This window comes from Drosophila willistoni, unplaced genomic scaffold (genome assembly GCF_018902025.1).
Source record: "Drosophila willistoni isolate 14030-0811.24 unplaced genomic scaffold, UCI_dwil_1.1 Seg738, whole genome shotgun sequence".
In the NCBI taxonomy this organism is placed as follows: domain Eukaryota; kingdom Metazoa; phylum Arthropoda; class Insecta; order Diptera; family Drosophilidae; genus Drosophila; species Drosophila willistoni.
Genome location: NW_025814641.1, coordinates 144173 through 170281, shown reverse-complemented (window position 1 = coordinate 170281; position 26109 = coordinate 144173). Strand labels below are relative to the sequence as shown.

The 26109-nt window shown below is 37.3% G+C and overlaps 1 protein-coding gene across 1 annotated transcript; it reads right to left on the bottom strand.

Moving 5' to 3' along the window:
• Window positions 1-24839: 24839 nt before the first annotated feature.
• On the bottom strand, window positions 24840-25785 carry LOC124461915 (PRA1 family protein 3-like). Its single transcript, XM_047013330.1, has one exon. It carries the CDS (start codon window positions 25468-25470, stop codon window positions 24841-24843), a length of 630 nt encoding a protein of 209 aa, XP_046869286.1. The 5' UTR covers window positions 25471-25785; the 3' UTR covers window position 24840.
• Between the last annotated feature and the right edge of the window lie 324 nt (window positions 25786-26109).

Sequence of the window (26109 nt, the reverse complement as noted above, 5' to 3'; positions counted from 1 at the left end):
CGACCATGACAACTGTTCTAATTCAAAGGTTGTCCCAAAACAATGTAGTTTTTATTTCTTTTATGACATCTTATGAAAGTTCAGCAAGGATACTTGACAGACCATATTAGAGTAACTCAATCCATTATTTCGGTTTCGAACATAATTTGGGGTTTTCTTGACTTATTTTCTAACAAGTTTCATATGTTTTTTGACTTCATTCTTTCAAATCCAAAAGTGACTTAAATTACTAACATCTTAAATATAAAAGAAAGAAAAGGATGTGCTAGATCCAACCATATAGAGATATTCCAAATATAATATATATATATATAAATTTTAAAGGATTAACACTTTACTCACGACTTTGGCTTACTTCACAGTTTTTCGTTGCAATCGTTGGGCCCAAGATGACGTTGAATTGGCTGTGGTGTGGTTTTTAATGAAGTTTTAGATTAATTATATAAATGGCAAAGAAATATACTCCATAGGTTACCATACGCATATCGCTCCATTAGAACAAACAATTAAAGTAGAATTCTTAACTAGAGATTACTTAAATACTATAAAAAAAAGGTTAAAGCTCGTAATGAGCAAAAAAAAATGAACTAAATTTAAATTGTTCGGTTTAAGTCCGTTGCTTAAGGAACGTTAGGTTATGATTGATTCCAATCGAATGACAAAGTGCGAATCTTTATAGATTATGAGAGAAACTGACTCAATTTAACACTCTCCTTAACCACCTTGGGGTTTATTTACTTAGGCGATTATTATATTTTTGTTCGGCCTATGAGCGACATGTGCGAGGTAGGGTATTTACGTGATTATCTGACAACGAATAATTTTTAGCAGCCTAGACAACTCCCTCTCAAGACGGTGTATGAGGATTTTATGTTTTTGCCTAATTTACGGCCTTCCTTCAGCGCCTTACGTCACCGTATGTGAACCATGGTGCGTTCGTCGCCCTCAAATTTGGAAGCTTCATCCACGAAATTCCGAGGCCTAGGCTTACTCTTAGCGCTAGTACGGATATTCGGCACCTTGTTACGACTGGGACTGTGAAAACATGAATTTAGTTTACCGGGTCAGGGAATCATAACCTCACATAATTATACAAAAAAAAAATATCACCTTTTGACTCTTTCACTTTTAACAAACTAACCGAACGGTTAGGTTTCACACTGTACTGGTCTTCAACCTTTGCACCGATACTGGCTAGATAGCCTGGTAATTAACTTTTTATTTTTTTGGATTGTCCACCACCACGTGGTATTACGACTTGAAATTTCTTTAAGTAAAAATCACTATATAATTTATGCAACTTATCGCTTCGGCAGAACAGAATAGAATAAATTTGAGCTTAAGCACGCGTCTTATGCCAAAGAATTTGCGGACAGAGCTTTCTAACGGGTCTTTTCCCACATGTTGCGACGTGGCGTCTTTTCATTTGGCGATGCGCCTGCATCAGTTAACTGTACTCAAAGCTAAAACTCAACCCTGCAATTAAGTTGACCATGATCGTATCAGTGTAACCGTTCTGTTATTTGCTCTTTATGAAAGCGCGGTTAATTTAAAAAATAAATTTTCTTTCTTTAGAAAGTTAAATATTTTAAAGAAAAATCCGGTCACTACAGTAGGTGGGTCCAAACATTCTATGTTATGTTCTTCTTCTATTTCTTCAATATCTCTAAAATAAAATGTATAGTTTCCTTGTTTTGCGTATTCTTCTTCGTAATTTATTTGGGCTTTACAGGCTTTTATGAAAGTTCTGCCTATCAACATGTCGTATTTGTTTGAAAATTTATAAATATAAAATGTTTGTTCTGTTGGACAAAGTTTTCTGGGTGCAAGAAAAATGATTTCTTTTAATTCTACTGCTCCTTCAATCATGTGAATTTTGGAATCTCCTAAATGGGTTTTGAAATTAAAAAAGTTTTCGGACATTATATTTATTAAATATCCTGAATCGACTACACATCTCAAAGGTTTATTGTTCATTATTATTCTGATAAAGGACTTGTCTCTATCTCTTCTTACGATTGTTCCAAAGCGTTCTGATGAAAACATTCTGATGTGTCCACTTTGCTTTATTGACATATTTTATTTTTGTTGAAATTCTTAGAAAAATTTTTGGTTTTGTGTTGTATCGGATTGTTTTGTTTGAGACGGGGTTTTACTATTGGGTACAAAAGATTTTCCACTTTTTTGGTTTTGGTTTTAGCTTTGATTTGATTTTCTGATTTCTGTTATACTATTCTCGTATAACCTTTCTCGTTGAGCTACTTGTTTCAGTTTGCTAACTGTGGTTATATCATATCTAGCTAACGTCATAAATAATACATCGGGTAATGTTTTGTTTATTACATCTTTTATAGTGTTATTTAAAGCATTTTTTATAAAGAATAGTGTTATTTGCATCGTTTTCCAGACTTAGTCTGTTAGTGATAATATAGGATTTGTTTTCTAATTCTGTTACAAACTTACGAAGGTTTCCTGTATAGTAGGCGTCGAAGATGTTTCTCACATGGGGTCTGCGTCTTCAATTCATTGATGAGGAATGATCGTAGTCGGATCCGAGTTTTATAGTGATTATTCACTAATTCTATGTAACACACGGATAATAATTCTGTCACACGGATATGGAAAAACAAATATGGTTTGTTCGAGTTAAAAGCGGGGACTTTATTCGTTGAGTGAATACTTAAAACTGAAGTACAAAAATGTCTTATAGTTATATTTATAAGCTAAATTTGTGAGCCCTTCTTAGGGCTCGATCGATATTGATGTGATTTGATTGGCCGAATTTTAATTATTATTGCAAGTGTTCAATTGTTCATGAATAAAACGGATCTTATTGGCTTGTGTTTTAATTATGAGTTAGCGTACACACGCTTTGTTATACCCTTGCAAAAAGGGTATATTAATTTTGGTCAAAAGTGTGCAACGCATAGAAGGAAGCATTTCCGACCATATAAAGTATATATTTTCTTCAAAGAGTTCAAATAGCCATGTCCGTCCGTCCGTTCGTCCGTCTGTCCGTCCGTTTGTCCGCCCGTCCGTCCGTCCGTCTGGATCAACGCAAACTCCTCCTAGACCGTAAGAGCTACAGAGCTGAAATTTTGCATGTAGGCTTGTATATACTGCAGGCGTTGTATATCTCGGATTCAGCCGGATCCAATCACTATATTATATAGCTCCCATACAAATGACAAAGTCACGAACAGTGACTTTTCTTAATAACTTCGTTTTTTTCTGAGCTTCCGTTGTGAAATTTCATTTTGGTGAGTCAATTTGGCAATTTGAGTCAATTTTTATATATGTATAAACGACTATGCCAAATTTGATCAAGATGGGGTGACTATATCATACAGCTCCCATAGGAACGATCTTTCGAAAACAGTGACTTTTGTCAATAACTTCGTTACTTTTGATGCGATTGCTTTCAAATTAAACATTTGTTAGTTTAATATATCTGTTAATGACTGTGCCAAATTTGATAAGGATCGGGTAACTATATCATATAGATCCCATAGGAACGATCGGTGACTTTGATCAATATCTTCATTATTTCCTATGCTAAGATTGTAGGCCGTTCTTTCGGAAACATTAGCCTATTTAGCGTAAACGTTTTTCCACTTTGATTGCTATAGGTAAGGAAAGAGTTACCAAAAATGTTGCAAGAGTATACAAACCTTTTTTTTTTTTGTTAATTATACCCTTGCAGAGAGTATTATAAAATTGGTCAGATGTTTGTAACGCACAGAAGAAGACGTTTCCGACCCTAAAGTATATATATTCTTGATCAGCATGAGAAGCTTGTTTGAAATAGCCATGTCCGTCCGTCTGGGCGAATGCGTTTTACTCAGCCGTCTTAAGAGCTATCGGGCTGAAATTTTTTTCGGGGTTTTTTATTACCCGGGAAAAATAAAGTATGAAAACCATCAGGATCGGACCACTATATCATATAGCTCACGAAGAACTAGAAGAAACATTTTCATAAAAATCGGAGTATGCTATGAAATTTTCATATGTGATTGTAAAATAATTGTAAAATAGAGAGTAAAATTGTTTTGTTTGTATATTGATGAATTGAGTTACAGAAAACAAATTTTGAACATGTAAAATTATTATTACCGAGGACTGCAAGGGTATATAAACTTCGGCTTAGCCGATGTTAGCTTCTTTGATATTTTTTCCTAAATTTTTGTTAATTTTTCTTTATTATGTATTTCAAATTTTTTTAAATTATAATGAAAACACAATTTCATTTAGTTTTACATTGCTTTACATTATTTTTCTAAAAAGGGAGTTTGGATAAAACAATAAGAAAAATAAGACAAAAAAGACTTATTGAACAGCGTTGTTTTTGGAAAAGTGTTCTTTCTTTCCTCCACGTGAATTCCAACTGATCGGACGTATTTGTCCAAAGTTTTAAATAGGGGAGTGCATCATAACACCTACGCGTGTGCGAAAAACAAATTATATGCGGGTGTATGTGTTCAAGAGATTAATGTAAGTTAATTTCATTGCAATAATTCTCGAATTATTGTACATTTAACTTATGCTTTTTCTCTTCAACAGCATCGAAAATAGTTTCCATCAAGTATTGGCAATTTTTCTAAAAGATTTGCCCTACTTGACATTTCAATTGAGACACCTGTCTTCGGCAGACTTGCCCCAGCAGCCTCAAAATTTTTGTGAGTTAACTGTTTTCGTCAGTCAACGGCTCGAACCGACGATCGATTATGGAAATCCGAGAGTTAAATATATTTAACTTTTGCGTCGGATGGTATTAAGAGTAAATTAAAGAAAAATTCCCAAATAGTTTTGTGTCTTATACAGTGATATTATAGATACGGCGTTAGCGAAGCCAAGTGAAAATTTCGAATGTTGAGACATTTATCATTGCACATGTAATCATCTCACATGTAATCCAGACCATACCAGCAGAACCCGTGTAGGATTTTTAAAATAAAAGAATGTACGAAACCTAACCTTTTTCCCAATTGTAACCTAACCTAAAGCATGAAGGGTGACTAGTAGAAGGATGTATTAGAATCTAACCTTTCTACAAAGAAAACCTAACCTAACCTAACTCAACACGTTATATAGAAGAGCAGAGCATTTTGGAATTAATTTTAAGTATAACCAATTCGTATAATTTGCGTAGGGAGATTTTTATTCGTCTTCGGAACGGACGAATTAATCAGGATTAAGTGAAATGAGTCAACATAAAGCTCTACAGTAGTTAAGAATCAATTTTAAATTAAGTTTACATTGAATTTCCTTTTTATTTGTTTGTTGGCTAAATGGTTCAATTTGAAAGGAAATGGAATTCAATGGCAGTGTATATTTTTGTAGATGCTTTAGCTCTATTTGGAATATGTAAACCTTCCTATTTTCAATAGCGACAACAACACAACGAAAGATCTTTCTGCGTGGGAAAACTTAACAAGCTGTAAGTGTATCAAAAACCAATTTTCCTTATATTTTTATAAATTTATCTGATAAACTGAATTTATTCGGGTGAGCATTAGCATTTAATACATTGTCAATGGACATCTATAGATAAAAGTATGTAGAGAAAATGAACTTTGTGAGGATATTAGCGTAATCACGCCACTTAAATGTATAATTTTTTTTTTTTTTTACCTTTTAATATTTTTTTTTTTGAACTTTTGAAAAGTTTAATTATAGTAAAGTTAGGAAATCATGAATATTAAGTAGTATAGTAATCATTAGTAATAAGAACCAATATGCAACATTTGCAACCTTTATAATCGGATTTGTACCAAGATTCAGCTATTTAGACTGTTTAAACTGTTTTGAAAATGAAGAATTTTTGTAGATCAAATTGATCGAACCTATAGCACGATGATGCTAATTATTTTGAATTGTTTGAATAAATTTTAAGTTTATGAATAGTTAATTTCTTTAGTTCCCTGACGTTCGCAAAGAACCCCCCACAGGCTGTTTTTGCTAATCGTTTATGAATCCCATTGAGCAGTCATATGCATACTAAACATCTTCTCTAAAGTCTATCACACGCGTTCTCAATAGAATTCATGTGGTTCGGGTAACTCTAGTTGGAAATCGAGGTACAGTCCTGGTGGAACAGCGGGAGTAGGTTTATCCGTTATGCCTCCATCTTATTGAGCAAAAAAAGCGCAGTGTCTCTAACCTTTTTGTTTTGCTGACCTATGTCGACAGTTACAGGGTGCAAACCAGGAGTGTTAGACTGCTACTTTATTTACCAGGAGCAACCCAGTGTGTTCTTGCATTTTTATACCCTTGCAAAAAGGGTATATTAATTTTGGTCAGAAGTGTGCAACGCATAGAAGGAAGCATTTCTGACCATATAAAGTATATATATTCTTGATCAGCACGACGAGACGAGTTCAAAAAGCCATGTCCGTCCGTCCGTCCGTCCGTCCGTCCGTCCGTCCGTCCGTCTGTCCGTCCGTCTGGATCAACGCAAACTCCTCCTAGACCGTAAGAGCTACAGAGCTGAAATTTTGCACATAGGCTTGTATAGGCTTGTATATACTGCAGGCGTTGTATATCTCGGATTCAGCCGGATCGGATCACTATATCATATAGCTCCCATACAAATGACAAAGTCACGAACAGTGACTTTTCTTAATAACTTCGTTATTTTTGAGCTATTGTCATAAAATTTAATATTGGTGAGTTAATTACACATATAAACGACTGTGCCAAATTTGATCGAGATCATATAGCTCCCATAGGAACGATCTTTCGAAAGCAGTGACTTTTGTCAATAACTTCGTTACTTTTGACGCGATTGTTTTCAAATTAAACATTTGTTAGTTTAATATATCTGTTAACGACTGTGCTGAATTTGATAAAAATCGGGTTACTATATCATATAGCTCCCATACGAACGATCGGTGGAAAACAGTGACTTTGATCAATATCTTAGTTTTTTCCTATGCTAAGATTGTAGGCCGTTCTTTCGCAAACATTAACCTTTTTAGCTTGAGCGTTTTTCCATTTTGATGGCTATAGGTAAGGAAAGAGTTACCATAAAAGTTGCAAGGGTATACAAAATTTGACGCGGTCGAAGTTAGCCCCGGCCCTCTGGTTTTTCTTTCTTTTTCGTAAATTGTTTTGGGATATATTAGAGTATAGGACTCATTATTAGGAAAAATAAGATAGTGACTTCAAATTCACATTAAGGGAACGTATGATTTAAGATAAAATACCACCTAAAATTTAATCACGAAATATTATTAAAATATAAAAATTAAACAGAAATTTGTCAAAATGGTTCTCACTAGGAGTGAAGAAAACTTAGCTCATGAGATCTCAGATGCGTTATGCTCAATTTGTTAGAAAGCTGTATGGGCCATGCAAGAGTTGGTGGTGAAAACTTCATGCCATCATCTATTTCATAAAAATTGTATCTTAGAGTGGATTGATCAGTTTAATGTATGTCAAGTTTGTAATGCGTCGATACGTAGAGCACATTTAGAAGTGCAAAACGTGTTATTTGCAGAGATAGAATCCGAACGTCCTGTAAGCATAGGTGCGATCACAACAGGAGCGGCGCCGAAAGGCCCAAATACACGCTCTCGTAGAAATTTTAGTGGGGGTGAACAAGCTAATCAAGCAACTGCAAATATAGAAATGTCTGCAGGAGGCCGACCCACAACAATAAGAAAACAACGAGAAAGACCTCAAGGAAATGGGTCCAATATACCTCGTAGAAGCTTAGACACTTGTCGAAGACCAGCGCGAGCCTCGATAGAAATTGATTATGACAGAATTAGTAATCAAATAGAGTCCATAATAGACCGAAGAATGGGACAACTGGGAATTACAGAGCAACATGTAAATGCGTCAGCGCAAAACCAAAGTATTCCTAGGAGTTCATCTACAGTCAGACCAAGGAGAACAGGTCATAACCCAGATAAAATTACACAGCTTATTCATAGTTGGAATGTAAAATTTGACGGTTCGTCAAAAGGAGTTAGGGTCGAAGAGATTCTTTATCGTATCAAAACGTTAACGGAGGATTGCTTAGACCAAGATTTTGATGCAGTAGGCAAAAATTTGCATATTCTTTTAATAGGCAAAGCTAAAGATACCGTAGAGATGTAGTAAACTTGGAGTGGTCAGAAATTTGTAAAGCCATGAAATATCAATATAAAGATTACAGAAGTAATGTAGATATAGTAGAAGATAATCGTAGGCGTAAACAAAAGGTAGGAGAAACCTTTGAAAACTTTTACGATGAGATTATGACTCAGATGTCACGTATGTCGAAAAGCATAGACGAAGAACAACTCATTCAGTTGCTCACAAGTAATTTATTGCCGGACATTCGTCATGAATTATTGTATATACCTATTCCCTATATACCTCATATACGAAAGATAGTGCAAATGCGCGAAAATTTATTAAGCGACGTAGTCTGTAGGAGAGCAAATAAAACTACAGCCAATTTTCAGTACGCAAAACGCAACATTGCGGAAGTAGAAGAGCGAGAAAAGTTCGAACTCTCTGAAAAGACGGATTTAAATGTGTACAATGTTGAAGCAGTGCAAGCTCCGGATAAAGTATTTCTCAAAGTATGTAGTAGAATTTTTGGAAGCAACCCAATTTCAACTCGGTCACGACCAAAGAGATATACTATGCGATTGCGAACTTTTTGGAAAGCAGTTAGACAAACTAAGCGCTTACTTATTTCGTCAATGATTCATGAAAAGTCGGATGGAAGATTGTATGCGGAAGTATCATTTTTAAATTTAAGTGAACAAGGTCTTTTAGATATCGGCGCGAACATAAGTTGCGTGGGGTCGACTTTGTCTTCCCAAGTTAAGTTAACAGCGGATGGACAAGATCAACCAGTCATGGGTTTCATTACGGTAGATATTACCTATAAAAACCAAACTAGACCGATAAAATTATTCATCATACCATCCATTCAGAATAGGATGATATTGGGAATAGATTTTTGGAAAGCGCCAGGTTTGTTATCAATTCTAGATTACGAAAGCGAATTCAGAATTCCAGATAGTAAGGAGGAACAATCATACCCATTATCTGACTGTCAAAAGAGACAACTTCAAGCTATTATTTCATTATTTCCGTCATTTGAAAGGAAAGGGCTTGGGCGAACAACGTTGATTAAACATCATATAGATGTCGGATCTTCAAAACCGATTAAGCAAAGGTTTTACCCCGTATCCCCAGCAGTGGAAAAATTAATGTATTTACTATTCCAGGAAGGCCTTTGTACCAATTTCGAGTAATGCCATTCGGATTGTACAATGACCCGCAAACTATGTGCAGGTTAACGGACGAAGTTATTCCAGCGGATTTAAAGTATTGTGGTTTTGGATATGTTGATGATTTATGTGTTGTAACAGAAGATTTTGATTCACATATATCAGTATTGATGAGGTTAGCGGATCAATTTCGTAAAGCGAATCTAATGTTAAATCTCAAGAAGAGTCAGTTTTGTGTGACTGAAGGTAAATATTTAGGGTACAAGATCGATTTTGCAATGGCCCACACCAAAGTCGCTAAATCAAACGCGTGGATTTTTAGGATTAGCAGGATGGTATCGAAGATTCATCGCAAACTTTTCAGAAATTGCAGCGCCGACTACAGATTTGCTAGGAAAGAAAACGAAGAAGATCTCAAAAGACAACTGACGACTGTTCCAGTTTTGCAAAACCCAGATTTTAGTAAAAAGTTTTTTCTTCAATGTGATGCAAGCGATGTTGGTCTTGGTGCAGTTTTAGTGCAATTGGATTTGGAAAGTGAAGAAAAACCCATAGCCTATATGTCCAAAAAGCTAAACGCGGCTCAAAGAAATTACAGCGTCACGGAACGTGAATGCTTTGCCGTAGTTTGGGGTGTAGAACGCTATCGTTGTTATCTAGAACTTCAACATTTTGAGATTATTACAGATCATGCCAGTCTATCTTGGTTGATGAAGCAGTCCAATCTTAAAGGGCGTCTAGCCAGATGGGCTATTCAATTGCAATGTTATAAGTTTGAGATAAATTATAGAAAAGGACGAGAACATATAGTACCAGATGCATTGTCGCGTATGTACTCCGAAGAGATCGCGCAATTAGACTAATTTGAGCAAGAAATTGATTTATCTTCAGAGTGTTTTAAGGATGAAGAGTATCAAAAACTGAAGGAGAAAGTACTACAAAATGTGCAGTCATACCCTGATGTCAAAGTCATAGATAACTTGGTGAATATTAGGACTGATCATGATGATGGTACCGAGGAGTCCATTAAGAAAATGTGGAAATTGTGGATGCCGCAAAGAATGACCGTAGAAATTATATCACGTGCGCATGATTCCACTATTACAGCTAATGGAGGAATGGTAAAAACCATGGATCTAATAAAAAGACATTTATATTGGCCAGGGATGTTTTCCGAGATTCGAGAATATGTGCGCCATTGTGAGGTATGTACACTTACATTGCTAGTAAACTCTAAACCTCCTAATAGGACATTAAAACCACCCATAAGTAAACAGGCAGTGTCTGAACATAGGACCATATCCAAGGAGTATAAAAGGAAACATAGGTTTACTTATTGTATTACCAAATTTCAATGGCTTTGTCCAGTGAAAAACTTCACGACAAAACCAATTATAGAGTTTCTTCAAAGTCAGATTTTTCTAACCTTTGGAGTTCCAGAAATTTTAGTAAGTGAAAATGGAGTGCAGTTTAAATCAAACGAATTTAATTCATTTTTAATTGCAATTGGAGTTCAGCATACATATACAGCTGCATATTTCCGTCAATCAAATGCATCAGAGAGAGTGACAGAGAGAGTTCGTACTTAAAATCTGATCAAGCAGAGTGGGATACCCATATCCAAGAAATAAGTTGTGCCTTAAGAAATAGTTATCATCAAAGTTTAAAGATATCTCCCTACCATGCGGTATATGGATTAGAAATGATAACGCATGCAAGTCAATATAAACTGATAAGGAATTTAACAATGTTAGATGAACCAGTAGTACAGCTCGATCGAGATGATCAGCTTAAAGTATTACGATCAAAGTTACGGGAGAACTTAGAAAGTGCATATGAACAACAAGCCCAGCAATATAATTCGAGAACGAGGCCTATCTGTTTCAAAGTTGGTCATGAAGTTTTTAGAAGGAATTTTGTTCAGAGCAATTTTAGTAAAAGAATTACGATTAGTGGCTGATCAAGGCAGAAGTTTTACAGGATCGAAATTTGTCGAATTCTGTGCTTCTCAGAAAATTCAGCTTCACCTGATAGCGACAGGTGCTAGCCGGTCAAACGGACAGGTAGAAAGAATGATGAGCACTTTAAAAAATCTATTAACTATCGTTGAATCCAGTGAGCGTTCATGGCAAGATGCTATAGGCGACGTTCAATGATATAAACTGTACAGTTAATCGAAATCGAGTCCCTTAGAATTATTAATTGATGACGATTAGACAGCGATAGACTTGAATGAACAAAGAGCTCAGGCTACAAGAAATATGGACAATGCAGCAAGCTATGACAAACTTAGATTTGATAAAGACAAGGCAAAAGTAGTCAGTTTTAGTAAAGGAGGTAATATTCGGATTGGAAATATAGTGAGCGACAACAGACTAAGTTGGACCCTTAGTTTCGTGGACTTTTTATGGTCATAGAAGTACTAGAAGGCGATAGATATACGTTGAAGTCCGTGTCAAGTAAAAGACAGTATAAGAACCCACATGATAATTTACGGAGAATGCCAGAGGTGCAGGTACCAAGCGAGCTGGATATCGACGGAGATGAGTTTGATTCATCTGGTGAAACAGACAGTAATGGCAAAGTTGGAAGAGTTTGTGATGAAACGTTTGAAACAGACCGGCACAGTTGGAAGAGACTGTGGTGAAACGGGTGAAACAGACCGTATGGACTAGTGAATTAGACACTAGGAGACCGATATTTTTAGAAAGAGTGTTGTTGTCGATGCTACGTGGTGGTACCTTGCCGTGGATTCTTGAAACGTAGATGAGAACATTAAGAAAAGAGAATGTTTGTAAAACTAAAAGCGAAAATGTTGTTTGATAAAAATGAAAATGTGGGGGTTATAAAATAAGAAAATATTGAAAACATTGTAATGTTTAATGAATTGTAAAAGAAATATTAGGACTGATCATGATGATGGTACCGAGGAGTGTAAAAAGAAAATGTGGAAATTGTGATTGATGATGATGATTCCACGAGTACAGCTCATGGAGGCATGGTAAAAACCGTGGAACTAATAAAAATACAAATACATACAAATACAAAATGTTGTTTGATAAAAATGAAAATGTGGGGGTTATAAAATAAGAAAATATTGAAAACATTGTAATGTTTAATGAATTGTAAAAGAAATATAAACAAACGAATGTTGAAGTAGGTTGAATAGTAAGGAAAATATGAAATAAGAATTTTAAGTTACGAAATATGTTCAACCCAAAAAAGCAATACATTGGTATGACATACCCTTAGTACTTCAAGGGCAGCAGCTGATTAAAGAAATAGACGTAGACAGTGTTGACTCTGACACCATTCAACGGCACGTTAAAGAAAGTGGGACTGATCCACTGGAGTGGCCAAAGTGAATATCTCAGATCAAGACTCAATGAACGCCTAAAATGAACAATAGACCACCACCGATTGTGTGCACTGGAATCTTTTCATACAGAAAGCTGCAACAAGTAGTATTACAAGTCCTACCAGAAAGTTCTTTAACTCTGAAAAACAATAGGGGTGTACACTAACAGCAGTGATGAATTAAGAAAATTAGTTGCAAGAAGAACCTGCACTTTGACACTGACACAGACCAATTGAAAAAGGAACTTACAAGCAGGAACCAAAGTACTCAATATTCATAGCCCAATCAGCACGATTTTGTCAAAGCCTCAACAGGCCAACAATAATCAGATATACGACTTTCGCGTCTTATGCCACCAACGTTGCACTATTGAAGCTCCAAGGAAATTTAAGCACCTTCCTCAATATCAAAAATGTCTAAAATTCGGCCACACCAAATACTGCTGTCATAAAATTGGTCGTTGTGCTAGTTGTAGAAATTTTGGTCATATGACAACTGACAGCCCTGAAGGACCCAGTTCACTCAAAACCTGTGACCTTTGCAATGAGAGCCACTCGGCTCACTACAAAGAATGCTCTATTTATCAAAAGTTCTTTAATCGCAACAGGAAACTAAAATTTCCAAGGGGTGTGCAGGGGTGTGTATTTCCGTCCCCCCACGGCACGCAAACCATCCAATGATCAAGATGTTCCATCTTGCGTTATAATGGTTTATTTTCTTCTCCCACGTCCCTCGGGTGTTTACCACCTAGCCACTGCACAGCTCGGGCTTTCGGTCAGTTCTGCCCACACTCCCCTGCTGCTGCTCCTCCCGCTCGCTGCCGATCGTGCTGCTGCAGCTGGCGCTTTTTCTGCTGCCTCTGATGCTGCTGCTGCCGCTGATGCTGCTGCTGCCGCTAATGCTGCTGCTGCTGATGACGGTGCGGGTGATGCTGCTTCTGCTGTATGGTGTTAATTCCGCCCACTCTAATGATCTACGTCCCCGGATGAACACGTTGCAGCCTCGGTGTGTAGGTGATAGGTTCTAGGTCGGTAAGATAGGACAACGGTTTACATTTTGCCAAGTCCAGAGCAGCTTCTTGTCTTGCATCTTCAATTGTAAAGTTGCTAAGGCGAAGGTCAGCGGCAAGCTTTGGAGTGGGATAATAGGAGCTAGGAGGATAGAAGAAATGAGCTGTAGCAGTTGTTGGTGGAGACATTAAATAATACTTATAATGTTAGGTTAGTATTCTTAAATGGTATTGTTTATTATTATTTACCAGGTCTGTGAAGACAGTCAGTTAATAATTATTTTGATAAAAGACAATGATTGCGAATAATTTTTTTCATACCCAAAGAAAAGAGCAACGAGAAATTAAAAATAGTAAGGCCATATGGGACAATTTTGGACGCTTACGGTTAGATTTAAGGTGTGCCTTGTGAACGAGTTTACCAGACTTAGAACGAACTGAACTTTTTTATTTTCCTGCACTTCTTACTCTATAACTTCTTTTCCTTACATTTGATCTGTTTATTTTTAAAAAAGACTGTTTCCCCTTCGACGTACTGAATGGGTTTTTATACCATTAAAATGGTACTTTAATTTTTGTCAGAAGTATGCAACGCATAGAAGGAAGCATCTCCGACCATATAAAGTATAAGTTTAAAAGTTTCACTCGTTGCAGAGGACGGAAGTGTTTTTTTTGCGCTTATCAACTTTTATTTTTTCTCGCGATTAAATACTTTTACATAACCCTTAAATTATCGGTTATTAATAATAATTTCAACATCCGAATTTTATTTTCATTTCGCGAATTCTTGCTGTCGCTTTTGTTTAAATTTAAATAAAATCAAAACTTACAACAATACTTGCATTAGCGGTGTTGTTGTTTTGTTTATCTCTTTTGCTTTTGTGTCTTTACCGTTTTAACTAACTCTCGCGCTCTTGCGTACAAATTGTTGTTGCATGTGTTCAATTTGACGCGCTCTCCCGCTCTTTCCTATTTTTGATTGATTTGCGCTCTCGTCTATTCCCTACCCGCGACTCTGTGATACGTGTTTTTGTTTTTGTGCTTTCATTTCTTTTTATTCTTTAGTTGTGAAGGCTTACTCTGCACATTAACCCTTGTGTCAGAACTGGTCAGTATATTCTTATACACAGATTTTTTACCTTTAGAATTTTTATTTTTTATTTTTTTGTATTTCCTTTTGTAATTAAATTAAACTTTTTGATAAAATGGTTGTCTGCTCAAAAAATAATTGCATAGTTGCCACTAATGCGGTTGACTCCCATGATTATATTCTTTGTTTGTTGTGTGAGAATGAGGTTCACGTTAAGTGTGCAGGTTACACAGGCAGAATCAAGGAGTCTATTGCTAAAGGTGGTGGCTTAAAATATGGATGTGATGCTTGCCGGGAGGTAAAGAATGAGATGCGCTCTTTTATGAGGTGGACTAAAGATAGTTTTGACACTTTAAGGGCAGGGTTTAATAAACTCCAAGCGGAGTTTACTGCGGTGGGGACTCAGTTCAGAAGTTTATCGCTTATGAATGAGTCTCCAAAACGTAAAAGAACCAGTCCTTGGGGTGTTTCTGTATCTGTAGATCCGACGGCGTCTCTTATCGTCCCCGACCGGCCTCATGCACCGTCCACTCCTAATGTTCAGCAATTGATATCGTTTAAGAGCCCGGTTGTGAATGCTATTAGTAAGGAATTACCGGTATCACCTGGAAATGATCTCTTAAAAACGATGCCTATTGTAGTGTCCGATGCGTCCGGGCAATTACCCATTCCAATGGAAATTGCCGATAGTTCTAAAAGTATCGAGGGCCCCGTAAACAAGTTGACTGCTGCAGTGGGTGACCTGTCCAACGTTATTGCTGCGGCTGACGCTTCGGGACCGCGGCCTCTCGTTGGCATGCCACCAAAGAAACATATATTTGTTTCATCTGATGATGTAATAGCCTATATTCGGAAGAAAGTTAACGTCTCGAATATTGCGGTGGAGAAGTTTAAATTTTCTTATTTTCGGGACATTTCGTCCTTTAAAATTAGTGTTTCTGTCCAATATCTTCGACATCAGCATCTGCTGGTGTGTCAAAAAACTAGCTTCGTCCCTTAACCTGGGTTACCAGAACGTTAGAGGACTGAAATCTAAACTTCCTAATCTCTATGTAGATAGTCTTTCTTTTCAGCATAACATTCTAGCTTTCACAGAGACGTGGCTAAAACCTGATATTACTGATGCATCGGTTTTTTCCACAAACTTTTCTATATTCAGACGTGACCGGATTTCTCGCATAGGTGGTGGCGTTCTGATAGCTGTTGATGCTGCTTTATCATCTGAAATGATTCAATTTTCTAGTACCCAGAAGATTGAGTTTGTCGGTGTTAAAGTAAATTTTAAATCTTTTAATGCTTTCATTACTTGTTCCTATATTCCACCATTGTTAGACATGGTGGTATATTTAAATTATTTAGAGGCAATTCAGTTTGTCTCCTCTTTAGTTTCCAGTCAAGTTTCCGCTCATAGATGTAGGTGATTTTAATTTACCCGCTTTAGCATGGTCACTAACAGATGAATCTACCACGTTGCTGCCCTCTTTGTCACATGACTTTATTGCCAGACTTAATGAAAACATTGCTACTACTGATTGGTCTTATCTGTACAATTGTAGTGATATGAACTCAGCTGTTCGTTTTTTCTATGATACTCTGAATTCACTCTTTGATATTTGTGTGCCTCTTGGTAGGCTGGAGCGGCTTAACAAACCTCCCTGGTTCTCTCGTGAGCTATCCAATTTGAAAAATGTGAAGACACGATATTATAAGAAGTTTCAAAAACACGTCGTTCATCAGATTATGCTCTGTATACGACTGTATACAGCTCGTTCAAAATTCATGATGCTTAATACACAATGCTATAAGAATTATCTTCAGCGGTGTAAGCTTCAGTTTTCTTCTGACCCTAAACACTTTTATAATTTTGTCAATTCTAAACGTAAGACCTCTGTGCACCCATCTTTTTTATACCCTTGCAGAGGGTATTATAAAATTGGTCAGATGTTTGTAACGCACAGAAGGAGACGTTTCCGACCCCATAAAGTATATATATTCTTGATCAGCATGAGAAGCTAAGTCGATGTAGCCATGTCCGTCTGTCCGTCTGACCGTCTGTCCGTCTGTCCGTCTGTCCGTCGGTGCGTACGCGTTTTACTCAGCCATCTTAAGAGCTATCGGGATGAAATTTTTTTTTGGAGCTTTTTTTTACCCGTGTGAGATAAAGTATGAAAATCTTTGGGATCGGACCACTATATCATATAGCTCTAGAAGAAACATTTTTGCAAAAATTGGAGTATCCCCATGAAATTTACCAATATGATAGTAATAGATATAAAATCTCAGATCCCAAAATTTGAATCTGATCCGATAAATAGAACACAAGTTACAGTCAATATAAATCGGTTCAAACGCTGCCGGCAGCGCTGCTTGCTGCCTACTACTGCCATCATCAAATCAACAGAGCACACGCATACACACACAGACGCAACGCTACATGAACTGTATGTGTATGCGTGCCGTGCTTTGCTTAGAAAATGATTGAAGACGAAAAACTTGTGGTAAAAAGAGAAATAATATTTTGTTTGTGTATTGATGAATTGAGTTGCAGGGAAAGAAATTTCAAAAAGGAAAAATATTATTGCCAAGTATACTGCAAGGGTATATAAACTTCGGCATAGCCGAAGTTAGCTTCTTTGATATTTGTCTTTTCAAAATAAAAAAGCGAGCAATGATCACGCAATTGCCGATATGTTTGCGAGTTTTTTCAAAACAACTTATTCCTCAACGGAATATCAAGCAAGTCCGTATCCTTATCGTTTAAAAAAGGCTAATTGCATTTTCAATCCAGTGATTCATGAAAGTTCTATTCTTAGCGAACTTAAATTAGTTAAACCTGTTTATTCTCCGGGGCCAGATGGTCTTCCTGGATGTGTACTCAGGTTCTGTGCAAACGCATTATGTAAACCCATTTTAAAATTGTTTCTATTGTCTGTCAAATCTTCCTCTTTTCTATCTATTTGGAAGGAGTAGTATATCATTCCTCTGCATAAAAATGGCAAAAAGTCCGAAGCCTCTAACCATAGGGGTATTTCAATATTGTCCGCTATTCCGAAAGCTTTTGAGAAAATTATAACTTCTCAATTGCAACATTTTTGCAGCTCTATTATTTCGCCATCCCAACATGGGTTTGTAAAACGTAGATCTACAATCACTAACCTTTTAGAATTTACATCAATAATTTTACCAAGGGGTTTAAATAGAAATTTAACAAATAGAAAACAGAAGGTACTTTTTAAGTCTTCTTTTTCCGTTTCCATTCCTGTCACTTCTGGTGTACCTCAAGGTAGTCATCTTGGCCCTCTGCTCTTCATACTATTTATTAACGATCTTCCATCAGTCATTGTTCATTCGCGTGTGCTTATGTATGCTGACGATGTCAAGCTTTGTTTTACTTATAAAGATACAGATTCATTTAGTCGGCTACAAGCTGATCTTAAAAACTTTCAATCCTGGTGCCAGTTTAATCTACTAAATCTTAACACTACCAAATGTAAGGTAATGACTTTTTTTCGTAACTCTCCTCAACTGGTCACTTACTTTCTAAACAATAGCCCTTTAGAACGTCTAAATAATATGAATGATTTGGGCGTACTTATGGACCATAAGTTAAATTTAACACCCATATTTCCACCACGGTCGCAAAGGCCATGAGTGTCCTGGGTTTCATTAAAAGATGGTCAAAAGAATTTGATGACCCCTATACAATTAAAGTTCTTTTTACTTCGCTTGTCCGTCATATTTTAGAGTATGGATCTTGCATTTGGTCACCTCAATATGAGTCGCACCAGATTAGACTTGAATCCGTTCAAAAGCAGTTCTTGCTATTTGCTCTTCGTGGCTTAAGCTGGGATCGCAATGTCAATTTGCCTTCGTATTCTAGTAGACTTCTCTTGATTAACCTTCCGTCCCTAACTAACCGTAGAACTATGCTTGGTGTCATTTTTATGCACAAGCTCCTAATTGGTGATATCGACTCGCCTGAGTTATTAGCTCAGGTGAATCTGTCGGTACCATGTAGACGGAGTAGACATCCTTTGATACCTTTATCCCTCAGTCGTTGTTCTTCTAACTATGCCATGCATGAACCTTTTAGGGTCCTCTGCTCTGATTACAACCTTCTATTCCCTGTAATCGGCTCAGAGTTTTCTATTAATATGCTTAAAACATCTATCCTATCCCATTAGGTAATATATAGCTATAGTATTATTTGTTTGTCTGTCTTTTCTATTGTGTATTTTGTCCACGCGATTCGTGCCGTGCGTTATACGGCTGCACCCCTCGGTCGGTCGGGTGGGAGGTGGGCAGTTATCTGCTTGGGCTCGCGCGCAACAGGCTCTGTCCTGGTGTCGTAGGGGCCACTTGAACGTACTGAGCATAGTATCGTCAACGTCCGCTATATATTCTTGATCAGCATTACGAGACGAGTTCAAATAGCAATGTTCGTCCGTCTGTCCGTCCGTCCGCCTGTCCTTCCTTCTGGATCAGCTCAAACTCCTCCTAGACGGTTGAAGCTACAGAGCTGAAACTTTGCATGTAGGCTTGTATATACTGCAGGCGTTGTATATCTCGGATTCAGCCGGATCGGATCACTATATCATATAGCTCCCATACAAACGGCAAATTCACTAACAGTGACTTCGTTATTTTTTGAGCTATTGTTGTGAAATCTAATGTTGGTGAGTTTATAACACCTAAAAACGACTGTGCCAAATTTGATCAAGATCAGGTGACTATATCATATAGCTCCCATAGGAACGATCGGTCGAAAACGGTGACTTTCTTGAATAACTTCGTTTCTTTTGAAGCGATTGCTTTCAAATTAAATATTTGTTAGTTTAATATATCTGTTAATGACTGTGACGAACTTGATAAAGATCGGGTGACTGTTTAATATATCTCCCATAGGAACAATCGGTGGAAAACAGTGACTTTGATCAATAACTTCGTTATTTTCTATGGTAAGATTAAAGGCCGTTCCTTCGCGTTTTTAGATAAAACGTTTTTCCACTTTGATGACTTCGATTGGCTATAGGTAAGGAGAGAGTTACCAAAAAAGTTGCAAAGTCAAAGTTAACCCCAACCCTCTGGTTTGTTTTTAACTTGTTGTTAACGGCAAGTTCCTGTCGACGTTCGATCAGCCCACTGATGTCCTCAAATGTTTCGTTTAAAATTTGTTAGGCCTTGATAATTTATTCGGGAAACCCTGTCATGAAAAATATCAACCGGTTGTCGTTTCGTCACTGAGTGGACTGAGTTATTATACCTGACAGCTGCCATAGGCACGAGTTCAGTTTCCTTAAGTAACGAAAACTCTATTTTTAAACACCTGCAGATTTCTAAGAATATTGAATAAATCTTTCGACTTGACCGTCTACTTCGCTTCGCTTTATCGTCTGACCTCTTCGGGATTTCTATGGGCTCTGCGATGTTTGTTATCGATTGCTTCGAGAAACTCGTCTTCGCCTACTAAATCAGTTACCAGTCTTTGTGTGACCCTAAGTTTGTAGGACTTAAAAAAACCTAGGTAACATGTTTGTAGGAGCTGTACATGGCTTTTGGATTGATGTAAGTCTTTAGCAAACTAGTTATCTCTGAAGTGGTCAATGTTTTCAATGGGACTATGTTACGCTTTAACCCGTGGTGTGGGTTAATACAAGAAGAGACAGATCGCGATGGTTCGAAAATAATCTGGTTTCTATAAAAATTTATGTGGACCTCCATATGGGGGATAAGGTCAGAAGTGTCTTGTTGTTTAGTGTGTATTGTTGCCAACAAGTCTGTATCATGGAGGACCAATAGATTCACTTTTTGCCTTTCAACGTTTGAACTTTGCATTGAAATTCCTATTGCTCATGGCATACGTAAGCGGCTGGTGGTCCGTATAGATTTTTATTTAGGCAGCGCCACATAGGAACGTTCTTAGGTTGTCCATAGCCCAAACAATGGCTAACATCTCCTTTTCAATGGTGCCGTAAATTTCTTCAGTTTTGTCAAGCGATCTTGAGATGTATGCTATACGACGATCTTCTCCTCAGCTAACCTGAGACAACGTCGAGAGCAAAGTCCGATGCATCGCGGTACTAAGATGAAAAGGTTTTGTAAAATCTGGAAAAACTAAAACCTCCGATAAAAAAGAAAGGGGCTTAAGTCTTTAAACGTTCCGTTTCTTGGATTGTTAGGCCTTGATTTGCGTGTTTTTTCCTCTGGTGAGTTTTGTTAGGGGCTTGGCAATTTGTGCATAATCTTTGATGAATCTGCTGTAGTATGATGTCATGCCTAAAAAAGATTTGAGCTATTTCAGATTGGTGGGAGGCGGTATTTTTAACATTCCCTCAACTTTTTTGCTATCTACATTAATCCTTTAATATGTGACAACATAGCCCAGGAATTCAACACTGGTTTTCAGGAAGTGTGTCTTCTCCAAATTTACTTGTAAGGTTGCTTCACGAAGGCTTGAAAATATTGCCCTGAGGTTGTGCCAATGTTCTTCACATATAGCACTGAAAACAATTATGTCATCAATGTAAACAACAAACTTTTCCTATATAGTCTCTAAGAACAATCATTCTTTGGAATATGGCTGGCGCGTTTTTCAGTCAAAGGGTAGTCTGAGAAATTCATATTTTTCATTAGGAGTTGATCATGTTCGGCGCTACCTTATGAAACAATCGTTGTTCCTTCCTAAAGGGGTTCCAGGAATCGGAAGATTGTTGGATACTGACTCACATAGTTCTGGAAAAGGCTCCTAGATTGTCTCGATCCACTTGCTTCTAGTTTTATAGCCGGTGTTAGAGCCTGTGGCCTGGAAGGTAACGCACAACGGTACGGCATTGGGTTTTGTGGATGAGGATAAGACATGGCATATGTTGCTCTTGGGGTACGTATGACGTAGCGAAGGAAGACCGATACATGGGTTGGGGTCAGTAGTAAGGAGTGTTTGTGCGTGTGTGCCAAGTTTCATTAGAGGCATATGCTAGGAAGGGCTTCTTAGCTGAAATAACGATTTCCATGTCTAGGGTGCTTAACTGTTTCCAAAGCCGATGCCGTGTGCGCATTTGTAAGGGGATTGTCATTGTGGTGACATTTGTGGTACCCTTTCGGGGTACGAATGAATTAACGCCTCAAGAGCGTCTCTAGTGTAATTCACGTTCTTAAGCTTCTCTATAATAAGTGAAAGATGCTTGTTGATCTGGAAGTAAAATGCTTCTAGTGTCGAGTTATTTCGGACTATCGCACTTATTTGGTATTGCAAAGTTCCTAGGTGTCGTTTGTCCTCATTATGAAAGACTAATGCCGCCCCTATTTCCTCCCGAGTGTCATTGGGCACGTTGCATATGTAAAGCATATCATCTGCTTCGCCCCCTATTTTTGATCTCAGATGGAGAACCACTGCCCTATACATAGGCTTGTACCTGACTACCCCTTAATCCTGGATTACTATATCTGCTCTTCGTATCCATGCGGAAAACTTACAGGCTTCGCCTGAAAATATTTCTATCTCCGGTACGCAATCGGACAGTTGATTTCTTCCATTCTTTAAGTTGTACTTATTTCTGCTCTCAAACTTTTTATTTTAAGAATTTATGCATTTATGTATGTTTGGGTTTAATTTGCACGAAAATAAATTCGAAGAACAAAAATTAAAAAAGGCAACTTCTTTACTCATCCGGTCTTTAATTATCATATGTTAATGTTGTAATTATTTCTTCTTATTCCAAGTATGTAATTTCACTTTGCTAACACTTCGCTAACGCCATATCTATAATAACACTGTAAAAGACAAGACTATATTGGAAATTTTATTTTTATTTACCCTTAATACCATCCGAGGCTTAAGTTAAATATATTTAACTCTCGGATTTCCACAATCGATCGTCGGTTCGAGCCGTTGACTGACGCAAACAGTTCACTCACAAAAATTTTGAGACTGCTGGGGCAAGTCTGCCGAAGACAGGTGTCTCAATTGAAATGTCAAGCAAGGCGAATTTTTTAGAAAAATTGTCAATACTTGATGGAAACTATTTCCGATGCTGTTAAAAAGAAAATGCATAAATTAAATGTACAATAATTCGAGAATTATTGCAATGAAATTAACTTACATCAATCTCTTGAACACACACAAACGCATAAAATTTTATTTTCGCACACGCATAGGGGTTATGATGCACTCCCCTATTGGGTTATTTAACTCTTTGGACAAATACGTCCGATTTCGATTCTCACCACTTCAGCAAATATCGATAACACAACAAAAATACTAAATAATCGAAATTAGTTGTGTTAATAAGTACTTTAATAAGTACTGTTATTAAACACGAATTATCGTAGTTTATTCAACGTCACGAATTCAAAAGAAATGTGAAAGTCTGTGATATTACAATAATAATTGACAAATATCCTTCGCATGGAAAATTCCTACTAATTTCCCTTGTAAATCTTCTAGAATATAGTATGCATTCACGAACACGAGCTTTAAGAAACGCCGGGCAAAGTTTCGCATTAATTCCTTTACTAAAATTGCCCCGAACAAAATTCCATCGGGTGACTGTTTAATATATCTCCCATAGGAACGATCGGTGGAAAACAGTGACTTTGATCAATAACTTCGTTATTTTCTATGGTAAGATTAAAGGCTGTTCCTTCGCGTTTTTAGATAAAACGTTTTTCCACTTTGATGACTTCGATTGGCTATAGGTAAGGAGAGAGTTACCAAAAAAGCTGCAAAGTCAAAGTTAACCCCGACCCTCTGTTTTGTTTTTAACTTGTTGTTAACGGCAAGTTCCTGTCGACGTTCGATCAGCCCCCTGATGTCCTCAAATGTTTCGCGTTTAAAATTTGTTAGGCCTTGATAATTTATTCGGGAAACCCTGTCATGAAAATATCAACCGGTTGTCGTTTCGTCACTGAGTGGACTGAGTTATTATACCTGACAACTGCCATAGGCACGAGTTCAGTTTCCTTAAGTAACGAAAACTCTATTTTTAAACACCTGCAGATTTCTAAGTATATTGAATAAAATCTTTCGACTTGACCGTCTACTTCGCTTCGCTTTATCGTCTGACCTCTTCGAGATTTCTATGGGCTCTGCGATGTTTGTTATCGATTGCTTCGAGAAACTCGTCTTCGCCTACTAAATCAGTTACCAGTCTTTGTGTGACCCTAAGTTTGTAGGACTTAAAAAAACCTAGGTAACATGTTTGTAGGAGCTGTACATGGCTTTTGGATTGATGTAAGTCTTTAGCAAACTAGTTATCTCTGAAGTGGTCAATGTTTTCAATGGGACTATGTTACGCTTTAACCCGTGGTGTGGGTTAATACAAGAAGAGACAGATCGCGATGGTTCGAAAATAATCTGGTTTCTATAAAAATTTATGTGGACCTCCATATGGGGGATAAGGTCAGAAGTGTCTTGTTGTTTAGTGTGTATTGTTGCCAACAAGTCTGTATCATGGAGGACCAATAGATTCACTTTTTGCCTTTCAACGTTTGAACTTTGCATTGAAATTCCTATTGCTCATGGCATACGTAAGCGGCTGGTGGTCCGTATAGATTTTTATTTAGGCAGCGCCACATAGGAACGTTCTTAGGTTGTCCATAGCCCAAACAATGGCTAACATCTCCTTTTCAATGGTGCCGTAAATTTCTTCAGTTTTGTCAAGCGATCTTGAGATGTATGCTATACGACGATCTTCTCCTCAGCTAACCTGAGACAACGTCGAGAGCAAAGTCCGATGCATCGCGGTACTAAGATGAAAAGGTTTTGTAAAATCTGGAAAAGCTAAAACCTCCGATAAAAAAAGAAAGGGGCTTAAGTCTTTAAACGTTCCGTTTCTTGGATTGTTAGGCCTTGATTTGCGTGTTTTTTCCTCTGGTGAGTTTTGTTAGGGGCTTGGCAATTTGTGCATAATCTTTGATGAATCTGCTGTAGGGACAACTTTATTATTTAGAATCAAAAATTAAAAAAAAGAAATACATGCGTGTTTCTATATATATAAAATCATATTTCAAATACAATATAAAAAAAGATCAAAAATTGTTCATAAAAATAATAATAATGTACAGAACTTGATTAAGATATATATGTATAACATTTCATTTCTTTGCATTCTACACAATTTCACTTTTATCATCATCATCATCATTTCAATCTTTAATTTCCCAATCCCTCGGCACGAACATTGACAGCATCCAAGAGAGCACCCATCGGTGTGGAGGCACTAATCAGAGTGCCATCGAATGTGTTGACAACTTTGTTCTTCAAGTTCCTTAATCTCAACGAGGCGTGGATGAATGTCACCGATATTGGTAGCAAGAGTGTGAAAATAGTCAATAGAACAGCGCTGATCAAATGCAAAAATAGATAGCCACCGATAAGGGCACCGGCTAGAATATACCATTTCTGTTGGGCAATCTGTTCGGCTGCCTGAGCATTGCCACCACCCAGACGACTGGCAATAAAATTTTTCTTTGTTTTCACACTGAAAAATTGCCAAATTACGGCAATGATCAGAGCTTGAACAATGAGACCACTCACAATTTTCGTGGGATTGAAGAAAATCATCAGGGCATAGATTGTAAGGAAGAGTAGGAAATAATTGGTTTGGTAGTAAAGTAAATTCTTTACCACACGATTGCCCCACTTATCGAAATCCTTGAGATTGGGCAATTGAAAGCGAGCCGAACCCAGAATGAAGTCATCCAAACTGCGTAGTGGCGGCAGTTGCAAATTTCCAGACAATGCCGCCGCAGCGTCACCCACCGTTGATCCTGATCCTGACATACTTTTGCTGTTGGTTTTGACTGTTGCGTACTTCTTGTCGAATTCGGTGCTAAGCTTCTGATAGTTATTATTATTGGCCCGGTTCCAATACTCAACTATGTCCACGTTATTAAAATTAAACAGCTGAGTTGTCAGCTGCTTTAATTTCGTCCGCAGTTGGAGCCTATTGGAGCTCGAACCGTTGTTTTGCGACAAAAGATGTGTTCGCTCGTCAGCACTTGTCCAATCGTTTTCAGTGTCACTAAAATCCTCTTGGTCTAGTGCGTCCAGTGTAAAATATTTCAATTTTTCCTTAATTTTGGATTGTTAGTCAGCAACAGTATGATGTCATGCCTAAAAAAGATTTGAGCTATTTCAGATTGGTACGAGGCGGTATTTTTAACATTCCCTCAACTTTTTTGCTATCTACATTAATCCTTTAATATGTGACAACATAGCCCAGGAATTCAACACTGGTTTTCAGGAAGTGTGTCTTCTCCAAATTTACTTGTAAGGTTGCTTCACGAAGGCTTGAAAATATTGCCCTGAGGTTGTGCCAATGTTCTTCACATATAGCACTGAAAACAATTATGTCATCAATGTAAACAACAAACTTTTCCTATATAGTCTCTAAGAACAATCATTCTTTGGAATATGGCT

Bases quoted from the DNA above. Each gene is read 5' to 3' on its own strand.
- LOC124461915 (XM_047013330.1), bottom strand. From the start codon at position 25,470: ATGTCAGGATCAGGATCAACGGTGGGTGACGCTGCGGCGGCATTGTCT.